Source organism: Schistocerca americana, chromosome 3, assembly GCF_021461395.2.
Source record: "Schistocerca americana isolate TAMUIC-IGC-003095 chromosome 3, iqSchAmer2.1, whole genome shotgun sequence".
In the NCBI taxonomy this organism is placed as follows: Eukaryota; Metazoa; Arthropoda; class Insecta; order Orthoptera; family Acrididae; genus Schistocerca; species Schistocerca americana.
In genome coordinates, this window is record NC_060121.1 from 760,696,824 (window position 1) to 760,713,527 (window position 16,704).

At 43.8% G+C, this 16,704-nt stretch overlaps 1 protein-coding gene across 1 annotated transcript in view; it reads left to right on the forward strand.

The window, feature by feature from the left end:
- LOC124605835 (major royal jelly protein 1-like) overlaps positions 1–14,578 on the forward strand; it is an 87,343-nt gene extending 72,765 nt beyond the window's left edge. The window contains exons 5-6 of the mRNA XM_047137766.1: positions 8,493–8,801; positions 13,940–14,578. Coding sequence (XP_046993722.1) covers positions 8,493–8,801; positions 13,940–14,260 — 630 coding nt within the window. The 3' untranslated portion in view covers positions 14,261–14,578. The remainder of the gene's footprint in view (positions 1–8,492; positions 8,802–13,939) is intronic.
- The last annotated feature ends 2,126 nt before the right edge of the window (positions 14,579–16,704 follow it).

Sequence of the window (16,704 nt, forward strand, 5' to 3'; positions counted from 1 at the left end):
TTACGGGTAGGAGTCTTGTGTCTGAAGTTATTTTGTTTCCCTTGATAATAATTATTCAGGTTCCCATATTGTCTACTTCTATGGTTGTCTCTGTCATAGTCATTACTACGGAAATGTGATCTATCTGTGTAATTGTTATTCTGCCAATGGTTGACATTAGGGGTAGTGTCTGTTTTGGTCACGATTTGCTTTATAACGGTAGACTTGTCGTGTACGGTTATTGTTTTTGTCGTCACGAAATTGTGTTGGATGTGACCTATAATTCTTGTTGTTTTCCTGTTTTCGCATCATGCAATTGTCCGTGTCGATTTCCAGTTCTTGCAAAAGTTCCTGAAAAGCTTCCATATCATCTTGACAACGTCCACCCAAAATAATATATCTTATGTGTTCAGGAAATTTAACTACGCAAACACGAGTAAATTCCGAGGGGCTGTCGGGGTTTGACAAATACTGATTCTTGTGTAACATATCTTCAAAATGTTTTACAGAGCTGGAAAATTAAGACAGTTCGAAACGCTTACTCATTATACTAATGTATTTTGCTCAGTCTTGTGTAGCCTGAGACAAATATGCTGAAAGGAATGCATGAAAAAAAATCTCCTTCACTGTGACAGTCGCGAATAACCGATCGCTTTCTTACAGCTGGTTCATTTCTAAATAGCCACACAGAAATTTTAATCTATGCTTTAATGACCAATTAGGAGGAAAACAATGAGAAAATTGATAAAGCCAAGCTTGTCGATTTGTGTCATTACTAGCATTCCTGAATGTTTTTAAATTTACGCGTTTTGATGGAGAACTTACAGTCAAAGTCATAATGTCGGCGAGTAGCAAATCGGCCATTGTTACATCGCGTCGGCGGTTCCATCTCAAGACTCGGTGCACCCTGCCGACTACATTCAAGATCTCCGAAATACCATGTATTATTATCGTGACTTTTTCGTATTTCTAAATCCCTCTTCCCGTGTCGAAGTGCGAGTATCCTCTGAAATATGTAATTCTTGTATCACCTGTGCCAACTGATCTTGTACTTCCCGTATTTCTCTTTTGTGTTGGTTATTAATTCGTTTCTGACTCTGTTTAAATTTTTTAATTTCCTCGTACTCCTCTGTGTCAGTAAACTCTACAGGTGTTGCATTATTCAAATCGTCATCTACCTTCGTAGATAAATTTGTTAAGTGATCCGACAATTCGGCTACTTTTTCCGATAATGTGATGATTTCCTCCTTATGTTTTCCTGAACCAAGTTTTAGAGTGTCTGTGTCGCAATCGTATCTACTGTGTCCTTTTAAATTTTCCTGATTTTTTACAAGTTGCGCAACCGTATCGGTAGATGCAACAGAGTCAACTATAGCCTGCAAGGTGTCGTGATTTTCGTGTTGAGTGATCTGCAGTTCTTTTATTGCTGCTTCAGATCGCGGAAAAAATAGGCTGAAAATGCTCAAAAACTTGTATTTTTAAGTATTCAGAAATGTTTTGATATTTCGATTCGATTTTGTGTATTTCAGCGGTTAAATATTCACGTCCTTGTTTAATTTCGTCAATTGTGACTAACTTTTGAAGTTGTTGCTATGTTTGTTTCTGATTTTGTTCCATTGTGTCTAGCTTTTGAAATTATTGCTGTTTGTTTCTAGTTTATTGCCATGTGTCTAACTTTTGAAGCGTTTGGCTTATTTGATCAAATTTTTGAATTAATTACAATAACAATGCTTTAGTCACTGAAACATGTTCCTTTATGTTTTCCGTCAGTGCTTTTGCAACGGCAGTATTCGTATTTTGAAAAGCAGAGAGTGTGTCTTAATTCCGAAAAGTGTATTGATAAAAAACCTGAATCTGCGGTATTTGCAAGATTTTGTTCTGTTACTTCGCATTCCTGAGGCGAACTTTTACTGACCGACCGATCGTCAATAGTTCCCTGTTGACTGATTGTTTCTATTACTACCCCGTTATTTACTGTCTGGTCAATGTCCCTATGCACTAGTACCAAATAGTTGTCTTGAACATCTGTCAGTTCGTTACTAGGTGGTGCTAACGAGCTACGCCCGTCGTCACTGTCATTTCTCAATTCGCTTTGCGGCCTAGCGTTACGCTTTTCACATGCCATAATTATCACATCATTTTACACGGTAACACACACTAAGCAATTTGAGAAGCAAAAATAAAACGAAACACTAAAATAGCACTGAAAATAATAAATATGTAATTAGTTGCATTAGCGGCTGCGAGATACTTAGTGCAAACCTATATGCATGCCACATCTACTTTGCTCATGACAATACAGTACAAAAATTAGAACCTTCAACTACAAAGGAAATTCCATACATACAATTACGCACTAGCAGTAATCAATAAACTAATTTCTAATCATGCACAAATTATTCAAACTGCACGAAAATCAGAAGATTACAGTTAAGTATCCTCGCCCGAAGGGTCGACAGGTGAAACTCTTTCGTATTTTTTTTTTTTTTTTTTTTTTTTAACAGCGACCGACAGAATTTTCTCTGACAAAGACAACTCAAACTTTATATTCATTTATTACTCAAATGTACAAGCCCAACGCAATCTGATTGCTTTACATTGACGACATGACTTACAATAATTAACACGAATGATTGACCGTGAACTGCAAGAAATCCTAACAATAATACAAATCCAAAAAATATGAAATTAAGGGAATATTAAACTACCTCCAACTCTGTTAATTGCCTAAACTCATTTCAATCACGTATCCCAATAGTGCAAACCCAAGCTTTTTTGTAAGTCACTTACCTCACAGAAAATCTTCGTAAGACGAACTACAGCAGTTACAGCAAGTAACAACAGCGGCCAGCTAAATACAAAGGTTCTAGCTAGTGTAGACTCTAACTACTAGGAGGCATGTGGTTGGCAAAAAGAAAGATTTTGTTGACGAGCAAGCTGTATATTTAGAAAATTATACCTTATTCATGTGACATCCGTTCCAAAACTTATAAATTTGTCAATAATTCCACAGCTGAAACCTTATCAACCAAACATCGATCCTCATACATTTCCTTGCATAAACACATCATTTCACCTCACTTTACAATGCATGTCCTGCCAACACAGTCTCCACTAAGAATATAATGTCCATACACTTCCATATCCACTCGCTAACTGCTAGTCCGTCCAGCCACAGAATCTCTTGCCGAGGGCGCCGAGCGCTGTCAGCGATATTAACACAGTCTATAGCGCTGCCAACATACAAACCGGCGACTTACAACATGTCTAACTTTAGGGGGGACGTGCCTCCACCGTCTCGCTTATTGCCTCCCCGACATCAGTTTGATATAGACCACACTCCTTGTGATAGAGAAGTGAATCCCAATCATATCTTGTTGTTAAATTTTAATTGCTTCGCATATAAATACCTTCGAGCGTGCAAATTCATTATTAAAGATAATTCTGATGGTAGGCTATTGGTAGGAAGGTGCCATTCTGGTTCGAAAGGGCAAGCACTAGCGAAGGCTAACATGAAATGAATAACCGCTTGCGTGCGGAGCACCGCGGCATGGACGTAAACAAACGTCCGAGCCGCACGACTGCGGAAAGCAGACTGTACTATTTTGTTAACCGTGCACGACTCACGGCTCGACCCAAACTTTCGTATGTCGTCAACCAAGCGCCAACAACATCCATTATGTATATTCCCGTACAGTTGAGACATTTTACTAGTTTCACGTCGCTTGCCCGGTGTCGGTGGATAAATACGATATTGCAGTGGCTGTATTATCCCGAATTACGATGCAAAGTTCCTTTGCACATGTATGTATGTGCAAAGCAGATATTGCTGTCAATGGAAGAGCAAAAGATTACAGCAATCGAAAGATGGTATTCATTGTTCTGGACATCAAGACGCACTTTGTCCTAAATTTGCAGCCATGGAGCTCGCGAAGAAACTGATGGTACGAAGTCGCACGTGTTATTTTATAGTCAGCTGCTACTGTTCTAGGTGGAACTGAACCAACAGTGTATAGACTTTATGTATTACTACAAGGTACGATGGTTCAGTCAAAGTGCACACGTGGAACAATGTTTCAATTTAAAATTCCCTGTAGTTGACTTTGTAACGGAAAGTGCAGTGGAGAAAAAAACTTAGAACATCCGGAACGGATTACAGGTGTCGCATTTTAAGTGGACTTGACTGCACGCTGCCCACTGAACACAGTAGGGCATTGCAAGTTCAGAAACAACTTCTTTCTGGTTTGGTGGGGACGCGATTAAAAAGAAAATCACGTTGTAGAAGGGACTCATTGTGACGGGCAGTCCTGTTCCCTAAGCTCACTGGCATTAACGAAACTGTGAGGTTTAAGGTGTTCATTGTTGCCTTGAAAAACATACAACAATAGTTTCCTAAACGTTTCCAAGACACTGCCAGTCTTACGTCTGTTTCGAAGATGTTTCCGAGGCCGTATGCAGTTTCAGTTGAATGTACCTCTGCGCATACCCAGATGTAACTGATTGATCAGCAACGTAGTTCCCGTTTTAAAGACAAATTCCGTTGACTTTGGAAATTCCCTGAACATTTCTTTCCTCAGGTAGAGTTTCCAGGTCTCCTTAGTGAGGTTGCAAAAGTGCAACAATATTTCGACTAACATACGCGTGGAAGATGTTTTTTTCGATTGTGAAGCTAAATAAACCATGGTTACGTAGCAACCTGAGTACGAGAATCTGTGCAAGTGTCTGCGTGTGTCTATATGCTGACAGTTTGTACCGGATAAAATATTACATCTTTAGCGCGCCAGGAATAATCAAATAATACTGAAAATTTGTTTTGTTTGTGAAGCCAAGTCGTATGCAGTGAGACTGCATTCCCATTTAAATGCGGCGCGTCCGCCGTTTCCCCTTTTTCATCCTCCTCGTGCTCAGAGAGCGTTGTGTAGCGGCGGGGGAAATATGAAGCGAGGCTGAGCACTATGGTACTCGTTCCAGGGCACGGCTCGCGAGGTGAAATTCCTTGCCACACCTGACCTACAGAACCTGAATAATTTGCGACTCGCTTCTCCGTCAGAGAGCGTGTTATGGCTTTTGCGGCAATAAAGACGGACCTTTTCTGCCATCTGTTGATCGTTGTAGTTCTTTGGTCTTTCGTTGTCAACTATATCTCTAAATTCTTTCGTATGGTGTTGTGATGTCGTTCCGCAGCACATTTACTTTACTTGTAGAATATGCGACTGCATTATACACTCATCAAAAAAAGTTTTGCGTCACCTAGGTTCCGAGAGTTCCGGAACCTGTATGGAAAATTGGAATACAGATCAACATAAACAACATTTTCCCCCTTTTTATTGCTCATGAAAACCACACATTGCATGTTGTACCAGCATACAGCAAGACCTTCACAGGTGGTGGTACAGCTTGCTGCACACGCCGATACCTCTAATACCCAGTAGCACGCCCTCTTGCATTGATGCTTGCGTATATTTGTCGTGCCATACGATCTACAAGTCCACTAAGGCACTGTTGGTCCAGATTGTCCCACTTCTCAACGGCGATTCGGCGTAGATCCCACAGAGCGGTTGGTGGGCCACGTCGTCCATAAACAGCCCATTTCAATCTATCCCAGGCATGTGCGATAGGGTTCATGTCAGGAGAACATGTTGGCCACTCTAGTCCAGCGATGTCGTTATCCTGAAGGGAGTCATTCACAAGATGTGCACGATGGGCGAGCGAATTGTCGTCCATGAAGACGAGTGCCTAACCAATATGCGGCCGATATGGCTGCACTATCGCTCGGAGGATGGCATTCACGTATCGTACAGCCATTACGGCGCCTTCCATGACCATCAGCGGCGTACGTCAGCCCCACATAATGACACCCGAAAACGTCAGGGAACCTCCACCTTGCTGCACTCGTTTGACAGCGTGAATAAGGCTTTCAGCCTGATCGGGTTGCCTCCAAACACGACTCCGACGATTGTCTGGTTGAAGGCATATGCGACACTCACCGGCGAAGAGAACGTGATGCCAGTCCAGAGCGGTCCTTTCAGCGTGTTGCTGGGCCCATCTGTACCGCGCTGCATGGTGTCGTGGTAGCAAAGATGGACCTCGCCATGGACGTCGGGAGTGAAGTTGCGCATCATGCAGCCTATTTCGCACAGTTTGAGTCGTAACACGACGTCCTGTGGCTGCACGAAAAGCATTGTTTAACATGATGGCGTTACTGTCAGGGTTCCTCCGAGCCATAATCCATAGGTAGCGGTCATGCACTACAGTAGTAGCTTTTGGGGGGCTTGAGCGGGGCATGTCATCGACAGTTCCTGTCTCTCTGTACCTCCTCCGTGTCCAGACAACATCGCCTTGCTTCACTCCCTTGTTGAAAGCTCTTCCTGCGGATGCGATCGAACCGCCGTATTGACCGTCTAGGCATGGTTGAACTACAGACAACACGGACCGTGGTGGAATGTCGGACCCTCTCTGTCTAATAGGCGCTACTCATGCATGGCTGTTTACATCTTTGGGCGGGTTTAGTAACATGTCTGAACTGTCAAAGGGACTGTGTATGTGATACAATATCCACAGTCAACGTCGATCTTCCGGAGTTCTGGGAGCGGGGTGATGCAAAACGTTTTTCATGTGCGTAGGTACTGAGAATTCTCGTCCATCCCTTCTGCCACTACCGGTCAGTTTTAAAGAACTGTGACAATAGATCACTTGACTGCGTCTTTTTGTGCAATCAGCTACTAGAGGTGCGAACGACCTCACATCTACATCTACATTTATAGTCCGCAAGCGACCGAACGGTGTGTGGCGGAGGGCACTTTACGTGCCACTGTCATTACCTCCCTTTCCTGTTCCAGTCGCGTTTAGTTCGCGGGAAGAACGACTGTCGGAAAGCCTCCGTGCGCACTCGAATCTCTCTAATTTTACATTCGTGATCTCCTCGGGAGGTATAAGTAGGGTGAAGTAATATATTCGATAACTCATCCAGAAACGCACCCTCTCGAAGCCTGGGCAGCAAGCTACACCGCAATGCAGAGCGCCTGTCTTTCAGATTCTGCCACTCGAGTTTGCTAAACATCTCCGTAACGCTATCACGCTTACCAGATAACCCTGTGACGAAACGTGCCGCTCTTCTTTGGATCTTCTTTATCTCCTCTGTCAACCCGAGCTTGTGCGGATCTCACACTGATGAGCAATAGTCAAGTATAGGTCGAACGAGTGTTTTGTAATCCACCTCCTTTGTTGATGGACTACATTTTCTAAGGACTCTCCCAATGAATCTCAACCTGGCACCCGCCTTACCAACAATTAATTTTATATTATCATTCCCCTTCAAATCGTTCCGCTCGCATACTCCCAAATATTTTACAGAAGTAACTGCTACCAGTGTTTGTTCCGCTATCATATAATCATACAATAAAAGATCCTTCTTTCTATGTATTCGCAATACACTACATTTGTCTATGTTAAGGGTCAGTTGCCACACCCTGCACCAAGTGCCTATCCGCTGCAGATCTTCCTGCATTTCGCTGCAATTTTCTAACCAGCGAACGATATGCAGCGCTGATAGCACGATTCTGCCGAACTGAAGAGACTTGAAAATACCGTAAAATGCGATACCGCGGTATCCAATATGTTGTGGACTGACAAGACAGCCAGTCCACCGTGACGGGTAACCGAAAGGCACGCGTTTAAACTCAAGCAGGCTGGCGTGAGGTCTGAAACAGGATACGTAATGAATGCTATAAAGAAAAGTAGGTAACTTCTGGAATACTTAACTTTAATCCACATTTGTAGAACATGGCTCTTGATGATACATGTTATAACCAAAATATATATAGCAAAGGATTATGGCGCCTTGCTAGGTCGTAGCAATTGTAGCTGAAGGCTATGCTAACTATCGTCTCGGCAAATGAGAGCGTAGTTGTCAGTGAACTGTAGCTATGAACGTCGGCTGTACAACTGGGCGAGTGCTAGTAAGTCTCGCTAGACCTGCCGCGTGGCGGCGCTCGGTCTGCAATCACTGTTAGTGGCGACACGCGGGTCCGTCGTATACTAGCGGACCGCGGCCGATTTAAAAGGCTACCACCTAGCAAGTGTGGTGTCTTGCGGTGACACCACACAATAAAATGTTCGCTGTTCCGGGTACTTCCGAGAAGGACGAAGCAAAGCGGAGACAGACCGGCTCTTGAGCAGCACGCGGCCCGCACACGCTGCACACTTGAAGTTTGGCACGCCGTGCCGCCCTTGCTTTCTGTGGTATGTTGATTTAATCTAGTAGATGGCAGTTCTTTCTCTGATACGCAGACCTAGAGGCAGGTCCACAAACATTACTTAAAAAACATCAGTGGATGTGGCAAATGCACTCGCGTCAAGTAGTAGAAATGCACGCTGCACAAGCTCCTCGAACAATTTCTGTGTATGTGTATGTAATTTAAAAAAATCTCATGTTTTATTATACCAACTATAATTTCTTATGAGAAACACCGGTCTTGACGAGTATTCAGCCGTTTCGGTAATGTGCTTGACAGGTGGAGGTGCTGAGGGGCGGAAGGCGAGTAGCCTACTCGGCCGACGTGACGGGTTTCGCCCTCGCGGTGACGGACCTGGACAGCGGGCGGACGCACCGCGTCTACAGCCAGTACTACTACCCCTCTCCCGGCCTGGGCGTCACCACCATCGGCGGCGTGCGCTCCTACCTCATGGACGGCTTGTTCGCCTTGGGAGTCGCCGACGGCAACTTCTACTCCTGGGCGTTCGCCAGCAACACCCTCAACAAGGTTGCCACCCGCGTGCTGCGGAACGCCACCGATGAGCAGATACTGGACCTCACCGTTGAGGTATCTTTACCCTCTGAGTTGACATTGCTGCGGAGCTAAAACCACATGCAGTAAGACTCCTCCTTGCTTCTGTGTACTCCACAAGTTTCGAAACCTAACTACACACACATATCATAAACGTCTGAAATCACTCGTTCTGCTGAGCCTCCACTATAAAGATGTACGAGGGCAGTTCAATAAGTAATGCAACACATTTTTTTTTCTGAAACAGGGGTTGTTTTATTCAGCATTGAAATACACCAGGTTATTCCCCAATCTTTTAGCTACACAACACTATTTTTCAACGTAATCTCCATTCAATGCTACGGCCTTACGCCACCTTGAAATGAGGGCCTGTATGCCTGCACGGTACCATTCCACTGGTCGATGTCGGAGCCAACGTCGTACTGCATCAATAACTTCATCATCCGCGTAGTGCCTCCCACGGATTGCGTCCTTCATTGGGCCAAACATAAGGAAATCCGACGGTGCGAGATCGGGGCTGTAGGGTGCATGAGGAAGAACAGTCCACTGAAGTTTTGTGAGCTCCTCTCGGGTGCGAAGACTTGTGTGAGGTCTTGCGTTGTCATGAAGAAGAAGTTCGTTCAGATTTTTGTGCCTACGAACACGCTAAATTCGTTTCTTCAATTTCTGAAGAGTAGCACAATACACTTCAGAGTTGATCGTTTGACCATGGGGAAGGACATCGAACAGAATAACCCCTTCAGCGTCCCAGAAGACTGTAACCATGACTTTACCGGCTGAGGGTATGGCTTTAAACTTTTTCTTGGTAGGGGAGTGGGTGTGACGCCACTCCATTGATTGCCGTTTTGTTTCAGGTTCGAAGTGATGAACCTATGCTTCATCGCCTGTAACAATCTTTGACAAGAAATTGTCACCCTCAGCCACATGACGAGCAAGCAATTCCGCACAGATGGTTCTCCTTTGCTCTTTATGGTGTTCGGTTAGACAACGAGGGACCCAGCGGGAACAAACCTTTGAATATCCCAACTGGTGAACAATTGTGACAGCACTACCAACAGAGATGTCAAGTTGAGCACTGAGTTGTTTGATGGTGATCCGTCGATCATCTCGAACGAGTGTGTTCGCACGCTCCGCCATTGCAGGAGTCACAGCTGCGCACGGCCGGCCCGCACGCGGGAGATCAGACAGTCTTGCTTGACCTTGCGGCGATGATGACACATGCTTTGCCCACCGACTCACCGTGCTTTTGTCCACTGCCAGATCACCGTAGACATTCTGCAAGCGCCTATGAATATCTGAGATGCCCTGGTTTTCCGCCAAAAGAAACTCGATCACTGCCCGTTGTTTGCAACGCACATCCGTTACAGACGCCATTTTAACAGCTCCGTACAGCCCTGCCACCTGTCGGAAGTCAATGAAACTATACGAAACGAAGCGGGAATGTTTGAAAATATTCCACAAGAAATTTCCGGTTTTTTCAACCAAAATTGGCCGAGAAAAAAAATGTGTTGCATTACTTATTGAACTGCCCTCGTAGCACTACGCGGAACAACTAACGAAAACCCCAGGCAGTCAGAAGTACTCACGAATATTTGCGTGCGACACATCTGACGTATACCATCTGTGTCGCGTGTCCAGTTAAGATGGTTGACTCACATTTTCTTCGTCTAATTCATCAGAAATTCAGTACGCATACACGCCACTACGTCGCATTAGAGGAATCTGTAATCGCACCGTGTTAGCAACCAAGTCATTACTTGTGTTGTATCTCAATTATATACTTACTTCCGCGCGGGATTAGCCGAGCAGTCTGAGGCGCTGCAGTCATGGAATGTGCGGCTGATCCTGGCGGAGGTTCGAGTCCTCCCTCGGGCATGGGTGTGTGTGTTTGTCCTTAGGATAATTTAGGTTAAGTAGTGTGTAAGCTTAGGGACTGATGACCTTAGCAGTTAAGTCCTATAAGATTTCACACACATTTTTTATTTACGTACTTCCTTCTTTCAGGCTTAGCCTATCAGTCTGCTCCGACCACACTATTTCTGCAATCTTCATGAGTCGAACAATATCTCTTCTCCGCGTAAGATGATATCAAGGGTAAACTTTGCAATTCGTATGTTCTCCATTCTAAATATGAGGCTTCATCAGTTCCCTTGTTTTGGAATATTCCATCATTCAACAAAGACATATTGAACTGCCGCCTTACCCTTTCCTTGTCATAGTCTGCCCCGACCCCGCTAAAGAAAGGAGGAGGAGCAACACCTTGTTAAAGTTAAATAAAGCCTTTGTTGACCCAATCCGGGTGATGGTAGCTCCTGAGGGCCTCTCGCTAGCGATACCGTGAAGACTTCAAGGGCAAAGAAGGCGGGGATGTTGGCCGTCGGAACTGACACGTGAAGCATGATGGAGCACTGCTTTAACTGGCAGTACAAAATTGATGGAGCATTGATGTCTAGTGATAGCGAAGGCAACTCTCCTATGTGAAGTTTACCGTGGCAGAAAAGTCCGTAGTCCTCCAGGTTGGGGGTTGAGCGAAGGGCAGGTATTCATTCTACGTAAAATGAATTTCCCTGATAAACCTCAGGTCCAGCACAATGAGGTGACGAAAGTCATGGGATAGCGATATGCACATATACTTATGGCGGTAGAACAGCGCACACAAAATATCAAACGGCAGCGCATTGGCAAACCTGTGATTTGCGCTCGGATAATTCGTGTGAATAGTTTGCCGAAGTGATTATACCGGCACGACGAGCTTTAACAGATTTTGAACGCAGAATGGTAGTTGGAGCCAGACGCATGGGACATTCCATGTCAAAAATCGTCAGGGAATTCAGTATTCCGTGATTCACAGGGTCAAGAGTGTGTCGAGATTGTCAGATTTCAAGCGTTACCTCTCCCCAGGGACTACGCAGTGACCATCGGCCTTCATTTAACAACCGAGAGCAATGGTGTTTACGTGGAGCTGTCAGTGCAAACAGACGAACAACATTTCGGAAAATAACCGCAGAAATCAACGTGGGACGTACGACGAACGCATCCGTTTGGACAATAAGGCTATGTTTGGCGTTAATGTGCTATGACAGCAGTCGACCGGCGCGAGTGCCTTTGCTAAGAGCACGACATCATCTGCTGCGCCTTTCCTCGGCTCTTGGTCATATTGTTTGGACCCTAGACTACTAGAAAACTGTGGCCTGGACAGAACAGTCGCGATTTCAGTTGATAAGAGCTGATGATAAGAGTATGGGGCAGACCCCACGAAGCCATAGATCCAAGTTTTCAACAAGGCACTGTACAGGGTGTTGGTGGCTCCATAATGGTGTATGCTGTCGTCGCATGGAATGGAGTGGTCCTCTTGTCCAATTGAACCGATCATTGACTGGAAATGGTTATGTTCAACTGTTTGGAGACCACTTGTGACAATTGATGGATTTCATCTTACCAAACAAAGACGAAATTATTATAGCTAACAATGCGCAGTGTCGCAACATTCTGGAGAGTTCGAGCGACTGATTTGGCTAAACAGCTCGTCCGACATGAATCACATAGAACATTTATGGGACAAGAGGTCAGTTCGGGAACAAAATCGTGCACCGACAACACTTTCGCATTTATGGACGGGTTTAGAGGCATCGAAATTCAGTTTCTCTGCAGGGGACTTACAACAACTTCTTGAGTCCACCCCACGTCGAGTTGCTGCACTGCACCGGAAAAAATGAGGCCCGACACGATATTACTGTGTATCTCATTACTTTTGTCATCTCAGTGAAGGACTTCATTAGTGTCACATTATGTAACCGCACGGACACACTGACAACATCACTACACATTTTCAGTCCGTTAGATTTATGTACAAGAGTAATTAAAAAAGTAGAGGCATTCTATAAAAAGAAACCTTTTAACACAAAGTATCTATGCAAGTAAAATGATTTCTCCACACACTCTTCCTAAACTTGTGCGCAGTTCGTCCATATTTTTTACAGGGTTCCCAAGTCCATTCTGGAAGGATCTGCACTTACAACTTGCTCATTAGATGTAAACCTGATTGACGCAGGTGCTCCTTTATCACCAAAAAGGTGAAAATAGCTAGAAACTAGATGAGGACACACGGCGGGTGCTCCATCAGCTCAAAACCCAGGGGTTGAATACGGGGGATCATTTTCTCAGCTTTATGGGGGCGGTCATCACCCCGGGGCGAAATTTCACCTCTTGGAAGCTTCCCTCTCATATCTTTTTTATTTTGGGTTTCACATATCACAGTAGCTTACAGCAACTGTCACTATTCACTGTTGACCTCTATGCAGTGCACGTTTAATATCTAAAACCGCTTTCGTCATCAACATTCCTGCACAAGTTTGCCCTTTTTAACATCTTTGCTGCAGGCGAAACTGGATGTTTTCACACCATTCACTGACAATCTGTGTTTCGCGGTAACGGACCTGTGTGTCCTCGACGGTTACTATGCGAATGAGAAAGTGTTTACCTTCCTCCACAAACCGCTTCAAATGTAAGTTCGACATTTCGAAACCTATCGTTTTTGTGGACTGAGTTATAACTCTGTAGCTGAGTATGCCAGCAATTTTTTTTTTTCGTAATCGTGTGGCAGTCGACGTACATAAAAAGCCACAAACTTTTGCGTTGGTTTAGAGATTCATGGGATAATGCAGGTGCTGAACAGTGGCTAATGTGCAGTTAATGACCACTGGTATCATTTCTGGCAAGGCGGTCATCACGAATCATAGCTCACTTGTTTCGACGTTCCTGTCCGTTGTGGAAGTGGATAACCTGTTCGGCATTTCTTCATTGGCAGAAATGCGTCCACTTGCAAAAACGATTTATCCATTCGTAAAATTTCATTAACTGGGACAAGCTGCATTCTACGAATGCTCTCTGTAGTGTTAGTCCCTTCAGAGTTTAGAAAACGAATCGCTCCCCACATATCTTCCGTGACGCATACATATGACGCGGCATTCGTAGTAAAATGTACCGAAATCACTGCGAACAGAGCTATTTACTGAACCAACAGAGCTAATTCACAAGATCAACAGCGAGGTTTAGGCACGTCACGGTTGTGTCAGTGCTGTGAACTTATGGAGCATAAGTAAGGTGGCTTTACTTATTTACTTGCCTTTTCACGTACAAGATGCAATGTTTGCCTTCGTCTGCGTGTTGGACAGACGCTGGTGCCAGGGCAGAGGGCGGGCCCAGCGGGTGCGTTGGCCGTCGACGCCTCCGGGAGGCGGATGTTCTTCGGCATCGCGGAGCAGGAGGCACTCTACTGCTGGGACACCAGGAAGCCCTACATGCAGGTCTTCTTCCGGCAGCTCGCCCAGAACACCGAGCGCCTCCAGTTCTTCAGCAGCGTCAAGGTGCTGCACTCCGACGACAAGTTGCTTGTCGTCACCGACCGCTACAACAAGTTCGGCCAGGGCATTGTCGACCAGCAATCGGTCAATTACCGTGTGATGTCCCTGAACATCAGCCATCTAAACTGCTAGGTAAACTACGCTGTCGACAACGGACCTCTTCTTCTGCCACTTCTGAACAATCGTCGCAGTATTTCCCATTAAAATGATGCCAGAATAAACACATTTTGTCAGTGTTTCAGTAAGTGTCTCAAAAAAGAAATAATAATCAGATGCTACGAGAGGTTATATATGTATAATGAATTCCATACAAAATGCCTAATTGCAGCGCAGTAATATGACGGTCTACATTTCAATACAAAGATCTCGGCCTTGTTTGTTGACCTGTCGTGGAGTTCACGGGCTCCTAAACGCAAGATGAGTAAAATTGTTTTCTCGTATGAGAACAATAAATTTTGCACTGTCTGTTGTTATAACAGAGAGAGAGAGAGAGAGAGAGAGAGAGAGAGAGAGAGAGAGAGAGAGAGAGAGAGAGAGAGAGAGAGAGAGGGGGGGGGGGGGGTTGGATCATGGAAACAATCAAGAACGAAAGGAAACCATTATTATGATCAAAACTGGACATAGGTTTACTTTGCATGTTCCTGTATTGTAAAATGTATTCAAAATATCTATCTGCTTCATTAAAAAACATCTATAGATGCACTGTAAAAATTTTTTTCCAAGGGTGACAGCTAATTTTTCATTTTCAACATTTTAGGAAAATATTTAACTAGATTTTTCTACGTTGATAGCTTCCCTGGAATATGTTGCACCCTACAGACAACGAATCTGATGTCAGTATACTGTACAGAATGCAAGCCATGTTTGGCAGTAAACAAATTTACACGCGATATCGATACCATATATGAAGAAATTACGATAGCGTGACAATGATCATATTGTAAGAAAAATGTCAGAACTAAAACATAATCCATTGTGTCGATTTTACTGCTTTCAATTTTGTTGTTAACAGTCACACTTGAACAAAGCAAATCGTATTCAACTGGAGGCGATACCCAAACTTTAGTCAATAGAGAAACCTTGAATTTAATTGTGACTAGTGGTACATGAACTCACTGTTATGTTCAGTGGACTGCATCTAAACTGGAAGATTCAGCTGTGGAACAGGTGAAACACTTACAAACTATGTTGTTAAATTACGAGTAACGAAAAGGAGACAAAATTACAGAGGATCGGTGAACAACCTATGCAAGCAGGCTGTGTCAGATTGATGTTGAGAAAGTGGAGAAATTTATGGGAGTTAAAAGATAATTATTAAATACATAATTCTGGAGCACTTAAAATTTTAATCTTACGACAGGAATCTATACGAGAAGTAAGCATTACATGGGACAAGGAATGAACGAAATATTAAACATAGTGAAACTGCAATGACATTAGCCAAAGAAGAAAATTGTCCCAAAACGAACGAAATTTTTGAATCCAGTAATAACATAAGAATTTACAGAAAACACTTAATTGCTAATATCTTGTTGTAAGAAACCCAGTTTATGATCAACCATAAAATATCATTTAGCACTCGAATGTCCGTCACACAGTTTATTGTCGCAGTATCGTTATGTTCATTATTTCTATGGCGCCTTTAAATAATACCGGCGTTTCTTAAGAGTGACTCAGTTTCACGCTGAAAGCCACCAGTTGTATTTCATTGGAAAGTGCGCATGCTTCCTATTTCACAAATCCTCCCTAAAAAGAAGCCATGTGATCACACAAAATGAATTGCAGATAACGGAAACTACAAGATTTTCGTTACATTAGGAGGGCTCAGTATATTGTAGTTGGAAAAGCCACTGCTGGTAGGCATTTGTAAGAACTGTATCATAATACATCTCAACTATGTGGGATGTATACCTGTGGATACCAAACGCGGCCGATCTTTGAACGTTTCACCTTGTTGGAGAGTTGAACAATGTGCAATCATCAGGGGACATTGAAAAAACGTGATTAATATTTCTTCATATCAGTTAGAAAGTTCCAAAAACCATTTATTACCAGAGATTTTGCGAACATCGTTAGCCCCTTTGCGTAGCTATCATGGCTACTGTACGAATAAAACTCGCCTAATCATTGGCAGAGATGTATACAAATAATAATTATTTTCGTGATTCATCAGCGAATTACGCGGAAGATTAAATCTTAATACATGGTGCAACGTAAGTGCCACACTCGTTATCTCTATATGTGATACAGGTAAAGACGTAGACGTCAATGCAGATCATAAAATATTCTAGGAGATTTATAACGGGCGTTTCGAGAAATCAGCCAGCTAGGTAATTATGTCTACATTTATAACGCTACGCATCAGGTTGCGTCACCCTGTTGAAAAACATCTTCAGAAGTCACATTACGAAAATGAGGCCTCGAAACTCTGTTTACATATAGTGGCCCTGTTCTCCGTTCACTGGCATCGCATTCTGGGCTTCGTTTTCAAAGCAGTGTGATGTAGAATTCATCAGTGTGGCAACGCCTTCTGCGTGGAGGAAGTCATGAATTTTACAATATTAGTAAAAACCTAA